The sequence below is a fragment of the Fonsecaea monophora genome, assembly GCF_001642475.1.
Source record: "Fonsecaea monophora strain CBS 269.37 chromosome Unknown Scaff113, whole genome shotgun sequence".
Classification (NCBI taxonomy): Eukaryota; Fungi; Ascomycota; class Eurotiomycetes; order Chaetothyriales; family Herpotrichiellaceae; genus Fonsecaea; species Fonsecaea monophora.
Window position 1 is genome coordinate 58,543 of NW_019174044.1, and position 24,678 is coordinate 83,220.

Sequence of the window (24,678 nt, forward strand, 5' to 3'; positions counted from 1 at the left end):
ACAACGAACTGAGCTATACAGAATGAGGGAGACCAGCTCGTGATTTCCAGGTGGTTCTCTGTGGCCAACCCTTAGTCTAACCCGTTTTGAGCGGTGCCTCCAAAGGATTTATTACCATACAAGTAAAACGGCCAAAGAATGTGGCTTGATTGGTCGGTTCCTGAATGTTTGACTCCCTCTGGTCATGACATAACAGCCAACTATCACTACCCCACTATTGTTCTCTCGAATTATTTTGGAGGCCAAATAGCTTGATGTTGGTCGCCGAAGATATTATTCCACGCAACGCAATCCACCGATCCTTACAGGGACTCCGTTCTGCGACGCCTCATAGCACCCTTGAAACCCACGCACGTTAACATGTCGAACTCCGCGACCGCCACCGAAGCAACCCCCTCCCCACGAGGAGCCCGCAGAGACGGGGCCAATCGCCCCAGTCAGCACAATCGTGCTGGATCCTACGATCGAGACTCATTTGATAACCGAGGTAGAGGGGCTGGAAATCGAGGTTCTAGAGGTTCAAGAGGAGGCAGAGGAAGGGCTAGGGGACGGGGAAGAGACGCCACATCTTCAACACCACTATCTCCAAGATCTGCAGCAGACACGACCTCTGGGAGACCGCCCGGAGGCGGCTTCGGTGCTCGCCTGTCCGAAGCTGCCTCACAAGTTGAAGGCGATTCAAGTGAACCTCATCCTCAAGAGAATGAAAATGAATCTGGACCGGCAGAAGAAGGGGAGTTGTGCTTCATCTGCGCCAGTCCTGTCGAGCATGTCTCTATTGCTCCGTGCAACCATCAAACATGTCACATTTGCTCCTTGAGGCTGAGGGCACTTTATAAGACACGAGCTTGTGCACACTGCAGAGTACGTCCTCCTTTGGCATGAAAATCAAGCAGCAAACTGACCAGTGTGCAGACGGAGGCACCTTTTGTAATCTTTACCGACAATGCAGAGAAACGTTACGAGGACTTCAAGGATGCTGAATTTGCCAAGATCGACGACAATTTGGGAATCAAATACGAAAAAGATATCATCCTGGAAGACACCATACTGTTGCTTCGATATAACTGTCCAGATAAGGATTGTGATGTTGCGTGCCTAGGATGGCCGGATCTGCACCGTCATGTCAGGAGCAAGCATGGAAAGGTAATGTGTGATTTATGCACGAGAAACAAGAAAGTTTTCACCCATGAACACGACTTGTTCACGTTTGGCGAGTTGCGCAAGCACGAGAAGTTCGGCGACGATAACCCGGGAGCTGTCGACCAGTCTGGCTTTAAAGGACATCCTGAATGCGGTTTTTGCAAGCAACGATTCTATGGAGATGATGAACTTTATTCTCACTGTCGAGAGAAACATGAGAGGTGTCACATTTGTGATAGACGGAACGGCGGGAGGAATCCGCAGTACTACCTCAACTACCAAGAACTCGAAAAACATTTTGCGGCGGAACATTTTGTCTGTCTTGATGCCGAATGTCAAGCCAACAAGACGAACGTCTTCGAGTCGGAAATGGACCTCAAGGCGCATCAGCTCGCCGAACACCCAAATGGACTTTCTAAGGATGCTCGTAGGGATGCTCGTCTTGTCGATCTGTCCGGTTTTGCTCTTCGAGAGCCCTACCAACCAGCTCGAAGAGGAGATCGAGCGAATCGCGGCACTGGAAGGGGTCGAGATCCAAATGCTGAACCACTACCAATATCAAGCGCTCAGCCACTTGGTCGTGCAGAGCTGGCGTATCAACGTCAACTGGCGATTCAAAGCTCTCAATCTGTCTCGAGTAGGAATTTTGGCGGCCAATTAACACAGACCACTCCCGTCACTCGCCGTCCGCCAGCGTCTCCACAACCGCCTTCATCATTACCCACTGTCGAGAATCTCAGCGTTGAAGATAGGTCCACACCAGCTCCAGCCCTTACTCCTCAAGAACAAGCACGAGCTTTACGACACCAAGCAGTAACTGACCGCGCCACTTCGCTTCTTAAGAACGATAAGACGAAGCTGTCCCAGTTTCGGACCCATGTCTCGGCCTACCGCAGCGGCACTAGCTCTGCGAACAACCTCATTGATTCATTCTTCTCTCTGTTCGACTGTCCAAGTTCAGAACTGGGCAAGCTCGTCCGCGAGCTAGCAGATCTGTATGAAGATGAAACAAGGCGCCAGGATCTACTGCAGGCGTGGAATAACTGGCGCAGTATCAATGAAGATTACCCCAGCCTCCCCGGCCCAAGTGGCACTCTCCCAGGCGTCTCGACCGGGCCCGTAACTTCTGGCCGAAGGGTGTTAACATTAAAGAAAAGCACGGCCCAGTCCTCCCGCTCAGCGGTGTCAAGACAAGGTTCTTGGGGCAATGCCATAGCTCCGGGAATAAGTCAAGAACCATTTCCTGCCTTATCACGGGCAGCAGAGAAGAGCGCTTCGCGTGCTGGTACATCTCGAGCAATTCCTCCCTCGTGGACCACTACCCGCGCGTCCACAGCTACCACCACTACTCCAAGCATCATACGCTCGGGAGTACCAACGACAGCGTCCACGCTCCGTCAGAACACAAACACACGTAACCTCGCTCCTCCCCGACCCACAGAGGACGCCTTCCCCTCGTTGCCTGCTGCACCGAAACCAAACACTATGATGGCCGGCTTCAACACGCGGGGTTCAGTGAGATGGTTCGGGTCAGCTCCCGGATCAGGCACCACTACACCGGTGAATCCGTGGGGAAACGGAGGGCTCGCGCCCACACCAGCACAAGCACAGGCATCTGGAGCTGCCAGTGCAGGTCGCCCGGAAGGAATCGGCGACAACATCGACGATGGTGAAGGGGCTTCATCGGGGAGAAGAAAAGGAAAAAAGGGAAAAAAGGGAGAGACGTTATTTCATTTTGGATAGAAATCGTCAAAGAAAGCCCGAGGTAACATATTGATGAAGCAAAACGTCGCTGGCACGGCACGAGTTGTGGACCACCTTTCCGCATCAGGGGAAAGTGAGACAGAACACGAGGCACTTTGCTCACTGGTTTTCGTGATCGCCCAGGCGGAGTAGTGGAACACACTGGACGATTGTCAAGTCACCAAGGGAAAATCGTGGCGACAATATGAACAAATGAGAATGTATGTTCCATCTCAAGGCAGTACAAGCACGAGCGTCATATTGCAGGAACGAGATTCAAGGTTGAAATCCAGCTCTCACCCCAATCCTGTGTTCTTTGTTGTCTCAGCTGGCCCTTGGCTACCTGCATGTTCAGTCTGTAGCTCTGGCACAAGTGGATAGTTGATTGCATGTTTCTGTGTCAGTCCCTTGGTTCTTCGCCCAGTCAGCGGCCTTTCAATGACCCATTGCCTCGCCCTTGACGTACGGGGCGCACGTATAATCAACATCGTACTGAAGGTTGCCATTCCAGAACTCTCCGTCTCTCTCCAACTGATCCATTATTCTGATGGCACTCTTGACATCGGTGAATTCGATCGATACACAGCCATCTGGTGTGTAGCTGTACTCGACGACGTGTTGAGCATAAGGTGGCTTGATCTTGTATGGAATCATGTTGTAGGTGTATTCGTCTATGTTGCTGATGAGGATGATTCGGGATGCAGCAGCCTTGCCAAAAATGTTTCGTTCAAGCTCATCGTTTCGGGGATAGGTTGGATCTGTTGGCATCCAGCAGCGAACAGCAACTCCCTTTATCTTAAACCACTTCGAGTCAGTGGCTTCGCCTGGTACAGCTTCTTGATGTTTGATCATGTTGTGTGCAGATTCCTCATAATTGAAGACGACTCGAGCAGTCATGAAGGTTGTGACTTTACCGATACGTGGAAATAGTTGGATGGACTCCAGGGAACCACCCTTGACAATGCTCAGCACCTCCGGCAAGGTACTCCCGACTGGAATCTCGTCGATCATTACAGTGCGATAAGCGTCTGAGGTCCCAGCTGCGTCCTCGGGAAGGTAACGCACTGGATGGTCCATGAACGGGCTGTTTTGGCGCCAGGAAATCCCACATTCCCCGAGGGCTTGCCGCTTTTCTTGCTCACTTTCAAAGACAGGATTGTCTCTGTTGATCAACCATTTCGGCTCCCCGCGAAGGTTGTCACCGACCTGTACCGTGATGCGACATTGTGACTGAGCTGCGGCAGGAGAAACCACGTTGTTGGCTAGCTGATCATCGTGATCACCAGTGAGAGACGACGATGGGCGAAGCTTGCCATAGGACTCATTGTTCGAGGGCTTACTTGGTGAGTCCTGAAGCAGGAACGCCTCACCTTTTGTTAGGCCTACACCGTTTGACTATGGACGGTTAGTAACTCTTGACGGTAGTAATATTGAACAGACCTTTTCCTCCAGGGCCTGCGCCTTTGGATCAGTAGGTTTTTGCCCGTACTTTGCAATGAATGCTGCAGGCTGAGTCGTGAGTTAGTGTAAGCTTCCTACTCAAGATCAGCGACACGAGACTCACCAGCTCAAGGACGGGGTTTTGCGCAGTCTGCCATTATCAGTTGACACTCATCGAGGACGCTTGCATCCTACATCTCACTTACCAGAAGGCGAACTTGATTTAGGCTGACCGTTGTAGCTTCCAGTCGTCGTTGAATATCATCTGAAGCGTTAACGGTGGTTTCCTTCTTTGATGCCTGCATGTTGCGCTTCGCTTCAACTTCTTCCTTCTCCATGACTTCTCCGACTGACTCTGGGGAGATATCGATGAGCTTGGCGATACCAGGACGACGTCTGGCAGGAGTCGCTGGGGGATTGCCGTCTTCTCCGTTGTCCTCGATCGAGAAGTGCTTGCGAAGAGTGCGCCGTAAAATAGAATCGGCAGAGTCGTCAAAAGTTGGCTTTTTTAGCAGGTCCAGATTGTAGAGCTGTGCATCATCAACGACATCGCCAGACGGAGGGACCGTCACATCAACAGCGTTCTCCTTGGCTGACAAACAATTTCCGGAACGTTCTTCTCCTGCATGTTGTTCCATTTCTTTACGCCCATGTCGACCCTTGGCGGCGTCTTTGACCTTCTGATATTCACGGTAAAACTCCCTTAAAGCTACCTCCTCGTCCTCCTCCGATGGCTCGGTCTTTTGCCGTTCCTTGGTAGTATCTCCACGACCCTTACTTGCGTTGTATTTGATTATGGCTCCTAGGGTGTTGATCGTGGTTGTCATGCTCGCAATCTGTCGTCTGCTTTTCTCGAGCTCATCTTCCACCTCAACGCGCTGCTTAATCTGTTCGACCAAAGCCGCTTTGGTCACATTGTGAGCTTGCTGCTCATTTGTGAGGGCCACAAATAACGTTTGACTGAAAGAAGTTGAGTCGGATGGGTTCTGGCTGGCGAACACCCCTGCTGCTGTGAATGTGGTGGATGTCGGATCCATCACTGGATTTGGACCCTGGGATGACAGCACTTCTGAGAACTGCACACAATCAGCAAAACTAAGACAAAGACAGCCAGGTACTGAATGCAACTCTGAATGCACACTTACGTTCAAGGTGTTATTTTGTTGGTGTCGCCTCACGGTTGCACCGGGTTCCTGCTGTAACTGAATAACGGAGAGCTTCTTTGTCGGGCTTGCAGCACCCTCGACAGCAGAACGCAGAGCTGCAGGACCAAGTCGCAGGCGGGAGTCACCAAGGTCGGGCTGGATGTGTTTGTTAAAGAAGTTTGCATCGGCCAGAGAGGATGTTGGGAGTGAAACAGACTTTCCAGGTGACTTGTCAGTGAAGGCATTGGGTTTGTCCGTTGAAGAGCCTGCCGTAAGAGGTGCTGCACCATGATACAGCCTCCGGCAAAGCTGCTGTTCCAGGTAGACCTTTGCCGAGTGGGTGAGGTTCGAAATATTGCTGACAGGATCGACAGGAGTGAACTTGAAGCTGCCCAGCTGCGACTGGTTGAGGTCTTGACGCTCCATTGGTGGATACTTGAAAAGCCGCTCAACTGTCTTGTTCAGAGCCATGGCAAGCTGCTGCTATGAAAGCGAAGACGAAGCACATGGGACGAGGAAAAAGAAGAGGATCGAGGGATAATGCTCAACCCGATGAAGCCAGCATCTGGGAGAGCAGGTGCTGAGCACCAAACGGCAAGGTTCGAGAAATGTTGAGCGAACAGCGGAAAGAGCAGCCTTGTCCGCACAGCTTCATTATTGCACCGCAAAAAAAAAAAGTCTTGTTAACAAGAAGTCTTCACTTACCAGTACCTCCTCCCGCCCATCGAGGATAGTTTGAGTGATCTCCTTGCATCGAAAACCCCTCTGGCATCATCTCCTTTCCCAAAGCCACGTTTCGTCAAATTTCGTCAAATTTCGCCATGCCCCTCGGTTGGAGCCATGGGGCATGAGGCTTCAGAACATCACCGAACCTATTGCTTCCCAGCATTTACAAGTTTATTGGGCCCGGCGCCGCATTTGCTGCTCACAGCGAATCTGGCAGGGAAATATCAATGTCCTCGTAGATTGAACCCATCGAACTATCGCCTGCACCGGAAGCTCCCTCGTCTGCGAAACCAAAGCTAAAGGGAACCTCATACCCGAGAGACCAACCAAGCAGCTCATGACTTTAGCAGCTCATGAGCCGGGGTGACAGTGTCAATAAGACAAGAGATGGTGGTGCAAATAAGATCGGGATTCTTCTCCAGAGGCCGATGCTCATATGTTCTGGAACTTGCGGTAAAGAACACCGGTTGCCCGTGTCCACAAATGCCGATGGTTTCACAAGACTTGCATGAGAAGATCAGGCGACGTGACACTGGGCCACCCTCCCGTTCAACCGAAAGTCGCTGAAGCACATGAGATCACCCCCTCGAGCGAATCATCTGTTCCACAACTGTCCATCTTCCGCCTGAATGGTTAAGCGGAGCGAGAGGTTACAAGCATCAGAGTCGCAGCGGCCTTGTTGCCCTGCAATGAGTGTGGCAACATCGAGGGTGCTGACAAGCCCACATCGTCCACCCGGCGAATGACCGTTGGACTCCCGCCTTGCCTTGGCTGACAACATCCACCAGTCGCGGGGAGCTTCTAAAGCTTAGAAGCCAGTGAGTGCTTGATTCAGTATCTTCTAGCGCGTCTTGGGCGCGGGAAGCTTAGAATGACTCTGATGCTGTTTATCCTACGATCGACGTCAATGGCTGGTTCACATTTGGTCGGGGATCCACACCACGATCAACGCATATCCATCAACCACGTTCTTTTCCTCCACGAGTCAACTGCTCCCAGCCGTCAATCACGGAACTAGGACATCATGATGATTGCATCTCTCCTCTTTCTGAACCAGGATATCTACCCCGGACCGCCCCCTGCGGGTTGTCCATCGGTAAGCGGTCGCCCTCCGTTGCTCCAGATTAAAAATATCCTTTGGTACAGTCTGTGCGACCCGTCCGTCCCTTTCCTTTATTATTTTGGACAAAATCGTCTATATATACCGTGTATCTGTTCCCGTCGTCTTTCTCCACACCAAGTATCTGTTTGCAGCTCACGACCATGGAAAAAACCGATCCCAAGGTCTCCGATTCCGACGATGCTCGTTCTCCTTCAGAGAATGAGAAACATGTCGAAAGCGGTGTTCCCGTTGATGTCATCGCCGTGCCAGATCCAGATGAAGGTCTGAGTGAAGAAGAGCGAAAGCGTATTGTATGCAATACATGATCTTGCCGACTGACAGATGAACTGATAGTCTACAGGACCGCAAACTGCTCTGGAAACTCGACATCCAGCTAATCCCATGGCTTTGCTTACTCTACCTGATTTCCTTCTTGGATCGAACCAATATTGGAAACGCCAAGATCGACGGGCTTCAAGAAGACTTGGACCTGACCAACAACGAATACAATGATACCTTGACCATCTTCTTCATCTCGTATTCGCTGTTCGAGCCTCTGACACAGATTTTGTTGAAACGATTCCGGCCCTCTATTTTCCTCCCTACGATCATGATTCTATGGGGTAAGTAGGTTGGATATAGGCAAAGATTCATTGTCTCCATTGTCTCCGTTGTCTTTCGGGGTTCCGTCCCAATCTGAGCCCTACTGATCAAAATTCTCAATCTCCAGGTATCTGTATGACCACAATGGGTCTCGTTCACAACTTTTCCGGTCTCATGGCAGCGCGATGGTTCCTCGGTTTAACTGAAGCTGGCCTTTTCCCTGGTAAACCAAATGCTCGAGTTGCTCAAGATTCTCTCTGACCTCACAACAGGCGTCAATTACTACCTATCCTGTTGGTACAAGCGCTCTGAGTTCGGTATTCGAGCGGCCGTCTTCTTCTCGGCGGCAGCCCTCGCTGGTTCATTTGGCGGCTTGTTAGCTGCAGCTATTGTCCAGATGGATGGCGTCGGAGGCAAGCCGGGCTGGGCATGGATCTTTATCCTTGAAGGTCTTGCAACGATCATCGTTGCTGGACTGTCATATTTCATGGCAAGTTTCATGGCGTCAGTCTAAGGAGGACGCTCACAGCTGATACATTGTAGGTCCACGACTTCCCCGACGAAGCCAAATTTCTCAGTGACGATGATCGGCGTCGAGTGATCCGGCGCCTAAAACTTGACAAACAATCCAGCGCCGAGCATGAAGAATTCAGGATGCAGTATTTCTGGGCCGCGACCAAAGACTGGAAGACCTGGACTGGTGCCCTTATATATATGGGCTGTGACGGCGCGCTCTATGCATTTTCTCTCTTTTTGCCCACAATTATTCAGCAAATGGGTTACAAGAGTATACACGCGCAATTGCTTAGCGTGCCACCTTATGCTGTGGCCGCGGTGGTTACGATTACTGTCGGGTTTGTTGCGGATCGGACCGGGAAGAGAGGTTTGTCTCCTTTTTTCCTACTGCCTGTGTCCATTCTCCAATGAGAGGCCCTTTCGCTGACGCTACAATCAGGCTACTGCAATATGGTCATGTCCTTGTTCGGCATAGTAGGTTTCGCCATGCTTCTGGGCTCGGGAGTACCGCACGTTCAATACGCGGGCACTTTCTTGGGCGCCATGGGAATATATCCGTGCATTCCGAATACGATCACTTGGACGGCGAACAACGTCGAAGGGGTATACAAACGAGGAATTGCCTTGGGTTTCGTAATTGGATGGGGTAACCTGAACGGTATGTGAAATGGCGTCCCCGCCAATTTCCCTCTGCACATTGGATCCTCTGTCTCCCTCTACAGAGGTATCCCAGAGCGTTACTATCTTGCTCCACAGTATTGAGAGTTACTTCAAGGTACAAATTCTGACAACGTTGGATAGGAATCATGTCTAGCAACGTCTACCGTGCAGAAGACAAGCCGCGATTCAAGCCAGGCCACGCCGTGGTTCTCGTCTACGAAGCTCTCTTTCTTCTAGGCGGCAGCATCCTTCAGCATATCCTATTGAGAAGAGAGAATGCCAAGCGCAGGGCGGGCGAAAGAGATGTGTGGATACAGGGCAAGAACGAGGAGGAGATTGATAAGTTAGGGGACCTGAGGCCAGATTTCATCTACACTCTTTAAAAGCACAGACGGAGCCGGTGGAGATAACAGTGGGGTTTTGATGAGAACTTTGGGGGGTAGCAAGAAGAGGGCAACTTCGAGTGTCGTGTGAGCAGGAGGGACACCAGTACACCATTTGTCGCAAGCAAAGATTTGGATCGAAGGATACTAGCCAGAGGACCATCCGAGTGCGATTCGGATTCTGCTCCAGGAGGGTAAACGGAACAAACTGTGCCAGGGCAGGTATTGCCATGACAAGCAACCACAAAGCGAGTACCAGCAATCTCCAGCATGTAGTTAAGAATAGCATTTCCGTGCTCCGAACCCGGTTTTTAGTTCTCTCACATTGCGCCCGGCGGAACGGCTCTATTGGCGGTGGAACGGGATGTGCTTTAGCTAGGAAATCCTTCTGCGGCACGCAAGTATGCACCTATGTACATAGATAGCACGAACCGCCATGACTTATTCAGGAAACTCGATCTTGTTGTTCTTGAGCGAGTGGCGGAACCGGAACGGGCCGCATGATCCAGCCAACCTTGCCCATCAATGTGCGATCGACACCCATTCTGGGCACTACACTCCATCTCTAATCTCCATTGCGCCACAGGTCGGTCACCACAACAATCCACGGCATGGAGACCATTCTCTCTCTCTCTCTCTCTATCGAGTAGGTTGTTGTGATATTCTTTCCTTCTTGATGCGGACGGTTGCAAAACACAATCTGCAGGGTCCCGAGGTTGTTCTGTCGGCACTGTTTCTCACCAATCGTTACATCACTTCGTAGTCGTCTCTTCGTGCCGTGTGAACCCGTATCAGGACCAATTTGTGGGTTCGTTGCTCTTTGATCTCACGCGTGGTGAATCTATGCGGGGTGGTGACTTGGACTTTCGGCCTGGGTGAGGGGAGTTGCTGATGCTGCAACAAGTTGTTAGCCATCAGCTTCCCCATATCTGGCCCAGGTGTAATGGTGAAAGTGGAATCACACTTGACAAGGCATAAGGCAGAACACGGCTAGGACTTACGATCTTCTTCTCTCGCCCTCTCTGCGGAACTCCTCGATGATGGATAGCATCTCCTTCCTGCCGGCCGAAGCATCAACCCTTCTGTCACCCAGACTCATGCTAACCTTCGCATCTGTTCTGACCATCAGAAGTCTCTTGAGAAGTAGATGCCTCATGTTAAGACAGACAAACACCCCACAATCGCTCGAGTTATCCTGCAAGGGCGAGTCGGTCAATTGGATGAACCGAAGAGGTTTGTTGATCAATCGAGAGAGCTTTTGGGTAACGTAGTGCGCCTCATGCTGGTTGCCGGGGGGCATGCTGTCATAATGGAAGGCGACGCCATCAACAATGGAGACCAACAGCAGTGACCAATGAGTGCCGCCTTCAGCAATGGAGGCTGAGTGGTTGTCGTTGATGGGGAGGAAGATATGTGAGACGTTGGTGAAGTCGGGGAGAGCGTCCTAGAAGGCAGTTCAGCGTGATAAGAGAGATCGCAGGGAGATGAAAGGCCAACGGCAGAAATACCTTGATCGTCCGAGGATCTGGGGTCTGCATGAGCATGAAGGACATGGTAGGGCGGAGGAGGACAATATGCGAATGTTTGTAGTGAGTGAGGTACTCTCGCTCCAGATACCTTGTAGAGAATGCTCGTTAGGTCTTATATCTCTCTCAGGTGAAGTGTGGAATGTGCCTACTCTTCCCAAAATGAGATGACCTGTACAGACACCAAAGTCGTCAGCCTGACCAGCCTCAGTATCGTTGTGAGGGATATCATCATACATTGTCCGTCAACCAGTCATTCTTCAACACTGATATGTCTTCTCTTGTCACTGTATCCTCTCTTCGTCTCAGTACAATGTTCTCTGCCATGGAAAAACCCAGTCGGGGACAGGTATGGGGACGAAGGGATACCGACATCGGACATCGTAGTCTGTTTGACTATGGTCAGCATGGAATATGTGAAGAAGATCGGAATCACCCACAGCTCAAGTACGCATCTTCAGGGGCAAGCTTCATGTTCAAAAGGTGTCAGTCAACTCATACCACCACTACTCGCTGTGACGCATTTGAGGAGCGGCAACGATATGCTGCCATGGTGGGGGTTGAGACCGCGCACGAGTGCGAAGCATGATGTCTTTGTCAGCGCACCTACCGATCTGCCAAATGCTCGGCTCATTCGCCCTCCAAATGGATGGAGATCAGGCATCGTGGTCGACCTTTCGGTTGTCTGCGCAAGGCGTACCAAGGAATGAATAGAGGTCGTGCGAGAAGAGTGAGACTGTAGAGGCGGGATGGATGAGAGCTTCGCCGCGCTCACCAGTCAGTGCCAGCTTGATGATGGTTCATACTGAAGCCAAGGCAGGGACAAATAAAAGGGTCTATATAGTGACTCCAACAAATGCCTTGTGCATTGAGCGCCTCTCGCGGTCAAAATGTTTGTTCGGCGACGAGGAGTGTAGCCCCGTTCCACCACCTTCTGCACAGTCCCTTGTAGACGTGTGTGCAGATTGGTTATACGTCACCTCCGACTGCACAGCCACCACAGCCTCAACCTCGCCAGGCTCCCGCACCCAATAAATCGAGCCCATACGCATACATCGTTTACGAAGAGTTCATACAGTCTACCTTGGGACGGAGCAAGCAGGCTGTCGGCATCTTTCAAACTGTGCTTTTCATATTCTCTCTTCGGTGAAGAGCGTGTCCAACTACAAGGTTCCCTCGACCCTGACAACCCCAGCTGCCTTCCATCAAGTCATGGCCTATTTTCCGGTAATACTGTACAATTGCTCCCCACCTTTTTGCTTTTGTGGTACATGTGAACACCGACCGCCCCTTAGAACCGCTCGAACGCTAGAAAGACAAACAAACTAGAAGATAGAAAAGCCCATCCTTGACCCAGGCCAAAACCGGAAATCGTCCAGCCACGCCCCGTATCGGTTAAAATACACAAGCATGTTCTTATAGAGGTCCCAGATGGTCTCCCATGAGGCAAGAATAACGGCCTGCGTGCATTGAGTCAATGATCCATGTATGCTCTGAGTCGCCTTATCCAAGATCCTGCCTTGAGATAGAAAACTGTGTGCCTCCATCACCACTTTATGTCGCCAATTTCGCGAAATGTTTGTTCCAGATCCAGCCAATCTCTCTCGTGGGATCGTCTTGATTGATCGCCAACCACAGTTCTCCGTGTTCGGCAATGATGTCAAATATCTCCCCAATCACATATGTGAGGTAGCGAAATCCGCCTTGTTGTCGTGAGCGGTCGATGTTGAACTCGTAGACACTAGCGGCGGTGAATAGGACGCCAGGCTCTCGTCGTGGCTCTGTATCCACAGGTGCTGTCTCTGTTTCCGGCCCCGGGTACTCTTCCATGGGCATTGCGGAAGAGAACACACTGGCTCCACTTGTGACTGGTAGATGAGGTTGTGACTGACTTGGCCCTGGAGTTGCGGAGTAGAATGTAGATGACGATGCATGTCGTACCGCCATGGGAGACTCAGTCAATAATTCACCAAGTGATGGAGATGGAGCTTCAAAGCTCAACCGGGGAGCCGGTTGGGCGCTGTCTGCGGAGAGTCCTGGACTAGTCCCTGGTCGAGATATATTCGTGCTGTTGACGGTATGAAGAGACGCAGATACACCACGACTTCCCGCCTCGGGTGTTTTTGGAATTCGACCAGATGCAGCTGAGCCGGTCCGAATGCGCCCATTTGCAAATGTGGAGGAACTCCATTCCGTGTGGTCGTCACTTTGAGAACTCATCGGTCCCCCACTGTTCCGGTGATAGTAGTCCTTCAATGGCACCGGGGGCATCTCTTCAGAAGTTGACACAGACCGCTTCGGTGCGCTGTTCCATGACGGTTGACGCGGGGACTCATCGCCCATCAAGGTTGACCCTGGCGTTAAGAACGAAACCATGTTCACGGCCTCTGCCAGCAATGACCCATTGCAGATGCTCAGGGACAATGCAGTGGCTTCTTGGAAATCAAAGTCTTCTTGCCAGTCTTTGACAATATCGGCCTTTTCAAGTTTGTCCAAGGGTATCTCCATTGCAGCCGAGAACTTTTGCCGGCACATTGCCAACCAATTCAGATGCAGCTGAACAAGATTGGCCTGACAAGTGTGAACAAGATCAGCCGTTGATCGGAGAAGTCGCTTCATTCTCTCTTTGGCTTCGAGGTTCAGAGCCTCCCACTGCTCCATGCGCTCAGTCATCTTCTTATCGATCTTTTCTCCTCTGTCTTTCTTATTTTTGAATTGATTGTAGTCCAGAAGTCGCTTGTCCCGCTTTTGAATCAGTCCTTTGGAATCTGACCTAAACCTGTCAAGCATCGTGGCTGTCTTTTCCATGGGCTGGACAACACGCCTTGTGACTTGCTCATTGTGGTCGGGAAGTGCAATTGAATTGACGCCACGAACGACAATAGCAAATTGTCGAAGTTTGCTCTCGGCTTGTGCGTGGTTCGTGTGCCCAACATCGACCCATGCCTCAGCAGCGGCTGCTAACTCACACAGGCGATTGACCCACTTGGTAATCTCTTCAATATAGCCTTGACAATCCTTGGTGACCAAGAAAAGATGTGCAATGTTGTTATCATAGCTGATCTTGAGTTTGGTATACTCCGGATCTTCGTGCATTTCATTGATGCCCACGTGTTGCCTTAACTTTTCTGCGCGTCGACCAAACGCCTTAGTCAAACCATTCCGTACATCAGACTCTTTCCGCTTGCGGTTGAGTACCTGATCGACAAGCTCGGTATGTTTCTTTACTTCGTTGATCCGCACATTGACCTCGGTCACCTCAGCTACTGCTCTTCGGATGCATTCAACGTCGGGATGAGCATTGGGGGTTGCATCTAGCAGCTGATTGAGTAAGAGGGGATACTTGGTGATACGTTGTATTGGTTTGACAAGAAGTGCATCCAAACTCCAAGCGTTGGTGATGTCGCTTGAATTCTCGCTGCATTCTTTGAGCCATTCTCGTACAGCGGCCGACGACTGCAGTGCCTCCAACCTCTTGTTTGCAGCATGTCGAGTTCGAATGTAATCGGTATATACTTTCTCCATATCGTTCATCGACGCTTCAAACGCAGTGCCCACCCGTGTAAGCTCGTCTCGCTCAAAGTCGGTCAGCTCACCAGTACCATCAATAGATGCTGCAGAGCTTTGTACTGTGGAGGCACGGTTACCGTCTTTTCGTCGATCAGATCTTTCCATGATGTAAGCCGGTCTGACAACCTGCTTTAGATAGGCGAGAAAATCTTTGGAAAACTGTTGTACCAGATCTACATTGCCAAATATGATCTTGATATCCTCGTCATTCATGGCAGCAATTGCAGTTTGTTTATAGATATCGCAGAGGACTCTCATGTCTCTTTCGTATGTATACTCGGTATCCACCAGCTCTTTGAGAACGTGTCTTCTTTGTTTCAGGCGACGTTGCTCGGGACTTTGCTCTTCCATAGATGGCCTGTTATCGTTGGAGATGGTATGTATCGTCTGTTGGTCTATGCTTGATCTGGTAGACATCTGAGATAATGCTGTGAGCGGCCGAGCCGGTGGAGCCGTTTGAGGCATGGCTGGTCTTATACCAGTGGGGGCAGACCAGGCAGTCTGTTCAACAGTGGGCAGTTTTGTCAGTGGAGGAGGTGGTGGAGAGTGGGATGGAGGGCGTGGAATATGATTCCTTTCAAGCGAAACCGGTAGAAAACCGTCTGGCGCCTGCTCAAGTTGGTTTTCCTTGACACCTTGATGACTTTCGGTCGTTGACATTCTAGATACTGCTTCAGTAGGCGTTTCGTGAGCCAGAGCAGATGGCTGCCTTTCTTCAGTCGGTGATTTCAGAGCAAACTGCATCCAATCACCGACTGATGGCGACGTCTCGGCCCAGTCTTCTGCACTATCCAAACTGGATTTGTATCGATGATGAGTTCGATAGCTCGAAGGTGGTATGGAGGGTGGCAGTGGGGTGACATGGCTCGAAGCGTGAATATCTGGAGAGTCAGTGGGATTCTCATCCCGCTCTTCAGTCGTGTCATGGCCAGCATACGGGTTTGCTTCGACGTGAAAAGACTCGGCTGATTGCGGACGTGAAGATTCGAGTTGGTCCCACTGACGAGTGTACTCTTCAAGTTCTTCCAGACATAGCCGCTGCACTTTCTCCTCATCGACATTCTCTGCGCTAGCTAAATCTGGGGAGGTTTGTATGATGCGATGATAAATATCATCCACGAGTTGCTGGTCGACCACCCCCGACGGCGTTTGTTGTTGGAGAACTTTATTCACGATTGTATAAGCGTCGCTTGCATGGTGCTCTCCATTCGAGCCATCTTCAACACTGAGATGATCTGACACTGAGTGTGAATCAGGCTCCACATGAGTGATCTCTTCTTCATGCTGGTTCTCTCGTGATCGAACGACGGGAGCAGGTTCCTCGCCTGCCTCAGATTCAAGTATGTCTTCTATGGACGATGTCCACGAGTTCCTTCCGTCGCTTTGCGGGTCTGTGTGCTCCAACTGGGGCATCGATACTAGGTGTGCATAACCTTTTTCTACAGCTTCATCGTCGTCGAGGTAGGTCGTTTCGCGAAGCATCAGATGAACAGATACCTGATCGGCGTGATCGGAAGCCCCCCCAGACGCTTGAGAAGCGGAGGATAGGGGCGAGGTAGACTCCCGACTCCGAAGTGCACTGATTTGGCTGTAAAGGGATTGAGGTTGCCCAGGAGTCTGGAGTCGCGAGGAATCCGTTTGCGGCTCAGCATCAATCATGGTGGCTTCAGTGGCCACAGTGCCCTCTGTGATCGCCGATTGAGGCTCGTGATCGTCACGTGCAGGTTGCAAGTGTGTGTTCAGGCTGAAAGGAATAGTGCTGAAGCCAGCCTCAGCATGACCAAGCGTAGGCGAGTCTACCTCAACGGACGAAGACTGTATGTTTCCTTCAACAACCTTTAAGGCGGTTTGGGTAAATGCCCGTTGATCCCGTGCACCTTCTTCATTGCCACTGTAGAATGCGTGCTCCTCGGCCGTTTCTATAGGAGCTTCGTTCACAATGACAGCAGGAACCTCAAGTGTTTCTTGACGTTGGTCGGATCCATCAGAATCATCGAAGGAAGGTGTCATACTGTCTACACGGCTGATTGAACTGTCAAGATTCTCTGTGTTTCCGCCTTTCAAATCTTGTCCTTCTCGAGACCGGCTCAAAGCCTGAGTGATTTTAAGTCGGCGAGCCTTCAGATCGATATCACTCAATTCTGGCGGCCTCTGTCGTCTGAAAGCTTTTCTGTCACTTTGTTGTTTGGCCATGGTCTGGAATTTTTCTGCCATTTTTGCACGAGACGCTGCGGTCGTGGCAGATGACACGGGGAGTCTCGGTCTCGAGCTTCTGAGGGGCGGGGAGACCTTCGGGGGAGGGGCGATGATATTCGCCCGAAGAGAAGGACTCTTTTCACCATTTGCCGTGGCAGGGAGGCGTCCACGGTTATTGGGGCTTTTTATTTGCACCGGAGATCGTGGCTGTCGCTTGGGGCTGTCCTGCTGTCGCTCTCCTGACGGAGAACGCCTTGTTTCCTTCGGTCCGGTTTCTAGAGCCCGAAAAGGGAGCTGCTGGTGGGGGTTAACAGCGGGACGGCTTGTGGGCGACATCGCTGCAGAGTCTGATGCAATACGTTGGTGCCTTGTGCTTAACGGAATCCGTGATTGTGCATTCGACTTCGAGGATGATTCTGCCGTGTGTCTATTACTGCTACCCTGAGGTCGGGAAGACGGCGTTTGATCTCCTCGCAAGAAAGCCTTGGACGGTGGTCCAGAAATATCGCTATTTGCTCGTCGGTGTGAAGGTCGGGACTGGGAATGGCCTCTATAAGCAGTGACAGAAGTGGGGGAGTGCATGGCCGGAGGTGCGATTGGAGGCGCTGCTGGTTGAGTATGGCCGCGGCTCGTTGAAAACATCGGGTTAGGGCTATGCATTGGCGATCCTTCCGAGCCTCGTCGCCGACGAGCATTGTAAATGCCGTAGCCTGGTGCAGCAGGAAGATTGGCTGCAGAGGAGGGAACCTCACCAAACAACAATTGCCGCCCAATGGCCGGGACTTCGGGATTGCTGGCTACTTGACTCAATCCACTGGCCGAGGATGTATCTCTCGAGTGAGTAGATTTCTCGTTCGCAACGGATCTGAATCCGAGTGCACTCCCTGCCCTCCTTGAAGTCTCCGAGACTCTTGATGACGGTCGCTTGACTTGAGGGTGATAAGAATGGGAGGTATCCACAGAGCCATATGGCATGGGGCTTGCGGTTCTCGAGGCGGGTCGGGATACTTGCTGCGTGGGCAATGGTGGAACGTCGTCAGGCGAAGCATCAAACCGAGCTACCAGGTCTTTGAAGGAAGCCTTTCTTGACTTCAGTGTATTGGGTACTGGTCCAGAAGATTTGGTGTGCCTGCCATCGTACGTACCATTAGGCAAAGTCTGGGTATTTAAGGATAATTTTCGAACACCACTTGAGCCCTTGGCTATCCTGTCGTCAGTGCTGAAGCTGGATTTTCGAGCCGTGACGGGTGGCTCTTCTGCTCGTTCAATTGGGTCTGGTCGTATGGCTTCCTGGTGCAAGGCGACAAGTGATGAGTGTGCAAAGGGATCCTGATACTGGCGGTAAAAATCGTGTGGGTCATTCTGGATATCCTCATTGCGAACAGAATCCAGCCTTGAGGCCGATCCTGAAGGGCCGGAGAGTGATGACGTCCTAGAATGCTGGAGCGCAGGTTGCGATGGGGAGTATGCTGTGGATGGGAGATAGACCAGTGATCGGTTAGGTGACTGGAGTTGTGAGCCGGTATTTCTGATCTGATCTGGCAAGTTTGTCTGCGACTGAGAAGATTGACGCCGGTGGTGAGCTGCGTAGTAGTTGCTCTGATTCGACACCGCTGAAGGCATGTTGAGAAGGCCCAAGTCAGGGAGAGACCTTCCTTCTTGGACGGTGATGGTGAGTACTACGGCGCGGAGGCATGACCCAGGCCAGACATGGTCAATTTATTGCAACCTTCTCTTTTGCTCTTCGTCCTGTCGCCAAGGTGTATTCCAACGATTCCTCCTCTTGTGCAAGACCTCCTCCACAGACACAGGTCGTTCAATGATCCTTCACCCGAGTGTTCAGGAGGCGGAACAGCCTCCGTATTTACCGGTTCTTTCACCAGGGAGTCTCTGGGCTCAGTCGATAGGAATAAATCGTCAACTATCTTGGTGGCTAGGAGGCGACGACAAGTCGTGGTGGATTGTTTGTGGTCGTTTCCTGTTCGGTTGACCGCCGGGACGGGGTGCGCAGGGACGTCTAACGTCTTGATTGCTGCTCCAACAAGGTCCGAGAGATGTCACGATCGCCCTTAGGTAAACTAGGGATACGACAAGAATCAATACAAGAGGAAAGTCTATGTTGGAGTGAACAGAGATGGCATGATCAGGCTGCGGTCCACGGTCACACAAGAGATATGATGGTACCAGTTGATGGAGGTTTGTGAATGTGCCAACTAACATCGGCCCAGCAAGCGCGGCAGAGAGTCACTGGCGGCGTGGGTCACTTAAAGTTCCTGTGCTCACTAGATGCGGGCTGTCCAGACAAACTACAGAGGCTCAAGGCGGGACACCTAAAGCTCCGGGGTTCAATAAGGTATCCAAGCATTGGTCAGTGGATAGGCGACGGTTTAGCGATAACAGACTACGGAGTACCTGAATCGTGAGCACCTCCTACAAGCCTCTACCCGTAAATCTCCCGCAGACTGATTCACATTGTTTGTCAAATGTCGGACATGGAAAGCAACAACAAAAGGATGGACCGATGAGTGCTCATTCCTAACCCTGGCCCATCCCATGATAATAGCATTGTCTTGAACCCTCCGTCATGTACGAGGTACAGAATAGACCTCTGGGGATGCATCTATTTAGGCGGGACGATCGCTAGATAAACTATAGTTCCCTCCGCTCACCGTTCACCGGATTCTCCATTTTTACCACTGCATTCCACTTACTATCCCCATTCGGTTGTCAAACGTGGTAGTACCTTGAATGTGCCTAGCACTGTCATGATCATTCAGGGCTTCCGCACACCTTCAGCGTCTATCTTCAGTCAGACACACTCTTGCGAGTTTCTTCTCGGTCAGGGCAGAAAAACATATCTGAAAAGCGCAATCTGTGGCACACTCACGCAGCCCAATCATTTCCTGCTTGCTTGCCTGCGACGAGTCTATCCAACCTTTTCCAACACTATCTTTTTCGGCAGCCCGTCTGCAATCATGGTACGCGTTGATTTGACCTGGTTTAGACTCCTTTACACCAGCTGACCAATACACAGAAAGTCGCAGCATGCTGATTGTTGTTTCTGACGCACAGAGATGCTGGGACCCTGTCGCGTGGGTGCTGAACGAGAAACAAACAGCGCCTCCGTTCCTCCACCCCGCCTACCAAGCAGTGCATATTAATTTCCTCGAGGAACGTTGAATCTTACATGGACCGGGATGATTCTTGTTGAAGAGAAAGTATATTGGATTCCCTCGCTAGAAGCGGAGAAAGTCTCATCCTGGGAAAAACGCGTCGATCTAGCAATCATCCTAGCTCGCTAGGTTCTCTCCAACAGTCGCGTCTCACCCACATCAGTAATCGCGCTCATGGCCAGAAAACGAAAATGCTTGGAAACCGCATCCAATCGTCCTACCAAGCAACACAAAGCGGCCAATCATGGGTCCGTCGGCCCGCATCATATTTCGTCCTCTGTACACCATGCTGTGCTGTCAGCCTACTATCCGAGGGTTTGCACGCTGCGGAGTTATCTTCTGGGAGCCCTACCTGCCACGTCACGTACTCGAAGAGAGAAGCTCGCAAGATTTGGAAAGAATGACGCTGTTGACCTACTCGACAACTCTCTGGTGGGTGTGCTCAAGAACACGTCAACATCTGTTAAGCAGTCGCGGAAAACCGACTTTGCTACGTTCACTCAAAGTCAGTCCCGGGTAACTGGTGCCGATACTGGCCGCGCACAACCATGTTCTATAGACGAGGTAAGACATACATGCGGGTTGGGTAGTTGGCTTTATTGATCCTGATTGATTTTTCCAGGTTGTGGATTTTGTGATTTGGTCGCTGTTCAGAAGCAATTTCGGGAACAGGGCTCGGCCTCAGCACATTCTTTGCCACGGACTCCAGAGAGGCAGATCTCCTCAGGATCATGGATATCAGCATGGAGGACCGGCACCTATCTTGCCTGGTATCATCCGAAGACATCCCAATGAAAATATAGACATTCTAAAATCGTCGGCTTGGTCAGATGTCCTCTCTTTGCTGGGAGTAGACGGTGAAGTCATCTTTTCAAGTTTGCTCCTTGACTGTGGTGTCTTTACACCCATAACAAGTGGAAAAGACAATTATTTCCAATTGAGTGGTATCCCAATCTCGGAGCTGCCTCTGGTTGAGCATTCTACTGAAGGGAAAGATGTTTCGCGTGCGAGAAGGGATATTCGACACTCGAAACTCGGCGACATCCGTTTCGTCAGAAACCGCATGTTCTATGCTCGATCGTCCTCCAGTGCTGTTGGCAAGGTCAAAGGCGGACTTCATCATACGCATATTCTGCAAAGATTGACAAATGCTGCGGAACAGCACCAGGCAGTCCATCTCTTGAAGTATGTCTTTCCACGTCAGTTCGGTCTGCACAATGCTTTCACGTCAGTGGTTCACTCGAGCGAAACCGTGCATCGGTTCAAGGACTACACAGTCCGCGAACAGGAGATAGCCAGGCAGCAAAAACGACCGTTAAATTGGGCTCCGCGTCGCCTTCGGGGAGAGCCAATGCAGCTCGTCCAGAAAATTCACAAAAATCACAGATCATGTTCTTACAGCCAGCTTTTGAGGCATTACTGCCCTCTTACCTTCTCTGAATACGCCTCCTCTTTCCGTCAGAGCGACGAGGCACCACCGGCTTCAGGCTCTGAAAACTTCATCACACAGGTCAACCTGTCCGGGTTGCCACCAACAGTGATGGACAGTGCTTGCAACAGCAACTATGCAGATTCTTCCTTTTTACCGCATTCAACTCCTTTGGCGAGAGTCTCGGCATTCTGCCGCTCGGTCATCTGTCATCTGCTACCACGCGATACATTTGGCAGCGGTCCGAGGGGTCAGCAGAACCATCAACTCATGATGAACAGGATCGACGAATTTGTTCGAATGCGCCGCTTTGAATCCATGAGCCTGCATGATACTGTCCAGAGAATCAATGTGAGATCTATTTCATGGCTATCAAGCCCAAAATGTCTGGAGCAGAGGACCTCCAGGTCTGATTTCGTTAAGCGCCTAGAGGTCTTCCACGAATTTGTCTACTATGTTTTTGATTCTTTGCTCATACCTATCATTCGAGCTCATTTCTACGTTACCGAAAGTTCAACCCATCGACATCGGTTATTCTACTTCCGAAAAGACATATGGCGCAAACTCTCGGAGCCCACTCTTGCAACGTTGAGACTGAGCATGTACGCACCAACCAGACCCGCTGAAGCTCGACTCAAGCTACAATCTCGAGCATTGGGATACAGCCATCTGCGACTGCTGCCAAAAGACCAAGGCGCCCGACCTATAATGAACTTGAGGCGGAGGCAACCAAAGTTGGCTGGTGGCACAAGACTTCTTGGAGACAGCATCAACACCCAACTGGCACCTATCTTCCAAGTGCTCAACTTTGAACGAGGACGTAACCCTGCACCACTAGGCTCTGCTTTGTTATCTGTTGGTGACATCTATGGAAAGCTGACCGATTTCAAGAGGGTACTCCGCCCGGAGTCGACTCTGTTCTTTGTTAAGGTCGACATCAAATCGTGCTTTGACACCATTCCTCAGCAGCCACTACTGCAGATTGCAAGCTCCCTGCTTAAAGAAACCTCATATCGAACAACTAAACACCTTGAGATCAAATCGACGAACACGGGTCAGCGCACTGGTCAGGGAGGCCTGAGACGGCGTTTCGCGGGCGTTGCCCGCCCAACTGATACACGCGCGGTGCTTTCGGAAGCATCAGTGTCCAGTATGGCCTCTGGGAAACGTCACGTGGTTTTTGCGGACACAGGGAACAACAGAATATGGGCTCGGGATTCGTTGCTAAAGCTTCTTCAAAATCATGTGTGCGACAGTATGATTAAGATTGGCAAAAAGTACATGAAACAAATTGAGGGCATCCCCCAAGGATCCATCCTCAGCAGCCTTCTTTGCAGCTACTTTTACGGTGCGTTCGAGCGGAACGAGTTAGGCTTCCTGGTACCGGAGTCGTGCTTGTTGCTGCGGCTCATCGACGATTTTCTGCTTATCACGACGGATGACAACCTAGGTCGACGATTTCTAGAGGTCATGGTAAGTGGTGACCAGCATTACGGAATCCAGGTCAATGCCGAAAAGTCCCTGGTCAATTTTGACGTGATGATCAACGGTCAGAAAGTGCCGCGGATACACGGCAGCAACTTCTTCCCGTACTGTGGGTTGGGTATCCATATGGAGACGTTGGAGGTGAAGAAAGACAGAGAAAAGAAAGACTGCTTTATCGGCAATGCTTTAACGGTCGAGAGCGGTTTGAGACCCGGAACGATTTTGAAACGGAGAATCCTGTCATCTCTCAAACTGCAGATGCATTCCATGTTACTGGATATGTCACTGAACAGCCGAAGCCAAGTGATCTCAACGTTGCTGGGCAATTTTACCGAGACAGCAATGAAGATGCACCAATACGTTTCGGGATTGGCAACAAAGAGACGACCGTCGCAGAAGTTCCTCGGTGACATGATAGAAGATCTCATCTCGGCGGGACACAAGATTTGTTGCGAGACGAATGGCAGTCGTACGCATGTCAGACACATCACCCGGCGGCAAATGTGTTGGATCGCCGCAGCCGCTTTTGAAAGGGTTCTAGAGCGCAAACAGAGCCAGTACAAGGATCTGCTCGTCTGGTTGAGGTCGCTGCGAGAATGCACACAGAAAGGGATGAACATGGAAGAAGCGGCCATTGCAGAGCATTTACGAGAAAACGAGCGAGCGTTTAGCAGATATGTATATTGATACGTTGGTTGCAACTATGCAGGCAGTGGTGGCAGTGGTGGCAGTGGCCAGATAGATTAGGGCATCCACTAATGCGATGGACCTGGCGTGCCATGGTGACAGCACTGGAATGCCATGTGTGGTGGTTTGGAGTCTCGAGTCTGGAGTCTGGACTCGCTACGGCATCTCGATTTGCTCTTACTAGCACCAGCACCAGCCACCTCAGATTTACACAGTAGTAAAACACCCGTCTGCCGCAGTCAACAACCTCAGCTTCACTTCAATCCGTCTTTCTACATACTCGTTTTGACTTAAAATCTCCGTACTCGGTACTCGGTACTTCCGCCTCCCTTCCATCGTACCCCATACGACTGTTGTCGCACCTCGCCACCTGTTCTCTCGCTGATTTACGTCTAGCGGCGCTACGAGTGCTTGCTCACTGCCTACTCTTACAATAATAGGGATAACCGAAGAACACGGCTACGCTTAGCAGATCGGGATCCAGATCTCAGACACACCCGCATTGATCGTCGTGAAACACCCACACTGCCTCAGCATCGGATCCCCGATCCCTGAACCCCCTGCGATTTGCGGAATCCTTCGAGCCGGCCAAATCCTGCGTAACCTTTTGAGCAAAAGCCACGAGTCTCGAGCGTGACGCCTGTCCCACCCGCGGCGCCTCTCCTGGGGACATGAAACACACCCGAATACCTCATCTTGACGACTGACATTTGGAAAAGAAGGAGAGAAAAAAAATTCATTTAATATACGCTCGATATCCGCTTGGGGCCTGCACGGCACAAGCTTGTCGTCAATAATTGCATCAGGACTCCCCCCGAACATCCACAGGTGCGACGGCCCATCCAACCAAGCAGTGGATCATGACGGACATTTGCTAATCCTTGAAACCTCCCCAATCGATGCACGCCAATCCACAACCAAAACCTGCCAGCCACCCTTGGGATTCCACCAACTTTCCCACTCTTTGTGGCGGCCGCAGCGTCGGTGCTACAGTTCTCCGGCAAGGCCACCCCTGGTCGGACTCTTGACAGCCAGTCACTTCAGATGGAGGAGCCCCTAACTCGGCCAGTTCTACCCCATGTTTGGCATAGTCTCCTGGCTGGAGCCCTGCCACCGTCATGTCCATCCTGCCCAAGGTCAGCACCTTGCGC

The 24,678-nt window shown here is 51.2% G+C and overlaps 6 protein-coding genes across 6 annotated transcripts; 3 read left to right on the forward strand and 3 right to left on the reverse strand.

The window, feature by feature from the left end:
- Positions 1 to 360: 360 nt before the first annotated feature.
- On the forward strand, positions 361 to 2,912 carry AYO21_10217 (hypothetical protein; the record flags this gene model as incomplete). Its single annotated transcript, XM_022660139.1, has 4 exons — positions 361 to 436; positions 492 to 802; positions 916 to 2,812; positions 2,887 to 2,912. The coding sequence occupies 4 exons, from the start codon at positions 361 to 363 to the stop codon at positions 2,910 to 2,912; spliced, it is 2,310 nt and encodes a 769-aa protein (XP_022507562.1).
- Positions 2,913 to 3,321: 409 nt separating this feature from the next.
- On the reverse strand, positions 3,322 to 5,942 carry AYO21_10218 (hypothetical protein; the record flags this gene model as incomplete). Its single annotated transcript, XM_022660140.1, has 5 exons — positions 3,322 to 4,281; positions 4,327 to 4,395; positions 4,451 to 4,477; positions 4,533 to 5,402; positions 5,472 to 5,942. 5 exons carry the CDS (start codon positions 5,940 to 5,942, stop codon positions 3,322 to 3,324), a joined length of 2,397 nt encoding a protein of 798 aa, XP_022507563.1.
- A 1,518-nt stretch (positions 5,943 to 7,460) lies between these two features.
- On the forward strand, positions 7,461 to 9,461 carry AYO21_10219 (hypothetical protein; the record flags this gene model as incomplete). Its single annotated transcript, XM_022660141.1, has 7 exons — positions 7,461 to 7,610; positions 7,661 to 7,922; positions 8,030 to 8,125; positions 8,175 to 8,368; positions 8,446 to 8,785; positions 8,858 to 9,076; positions 9,220 to 9,461. 7 exons carry the CDS (start codon positions 7,461 to 7,463, stop codon positions 9,459 to 9,461), a joined length of 1,503 nt encoding a protein of 500 aa, XP_022507564.1.
- A 747-nt stretch (positions 9,462 to 10,208) lies between these two features.
- AYO21_10220 (hypothetical protein) lies at positions 10,209 to 11,014 on the reverse strand (the record flags this gene model as incomplete). Its single annotated transcript, XM_022660142.1, has 3 exons — positions 10,209 to 10,332; positions 10,463 to 10,905; positions 10,970 to 11,014. The coding sequence occupies 3 exons, from the start codon at positions 11,012 to 11,014 to the stop codon at positions 10,209 to 10,211; spliced, it is 612 nt and encodes a 203-aa protein (XP_022507565.1).
- A 1,527-nt stretch (positions 11,015 to 12,541) lies between these two features.
- AYO21_10221 (hypothetical protein) lies at positions 12,542 to 18,376 on the reverse strand (the record flags this gene model as incomplete). Its single annotated transcript, XM_022660143.1, has 2 exons — positions 12,542 to 12,885; positions 12,958 to 18,376. The coding sequence occupies 2 exons, from the start codon at positions 18,374 to 18,376 to the stop codon at positions 12,542 to 12,544; spliced, it is 5,763 nt and encodes a 1,920-aa protein (XP_022507566.1).
- Positions 18,377 to 20,100: 1,724 nt separating this feature from the next.
- Positions 20,101 to 23,527, forward strand: AYO21_10222 (hypothetical protein; the record flags this gene model as incomplete). Its single annotated transcript, XM_022660144.1, has 2 exons — positions 20,101 to 20,490; positions 20,549 to 23,527. 2 exons carry the CDS (start codon positions 20,101 to 20,103, stop codon positions 23,525 to 23,527), a joined length of 3,369 nt encoding a protein of 1,122 aa, XP_022507567.1.
- Positions 23,528 to 24,678: the final 1,151 nt, after the last annotated feature.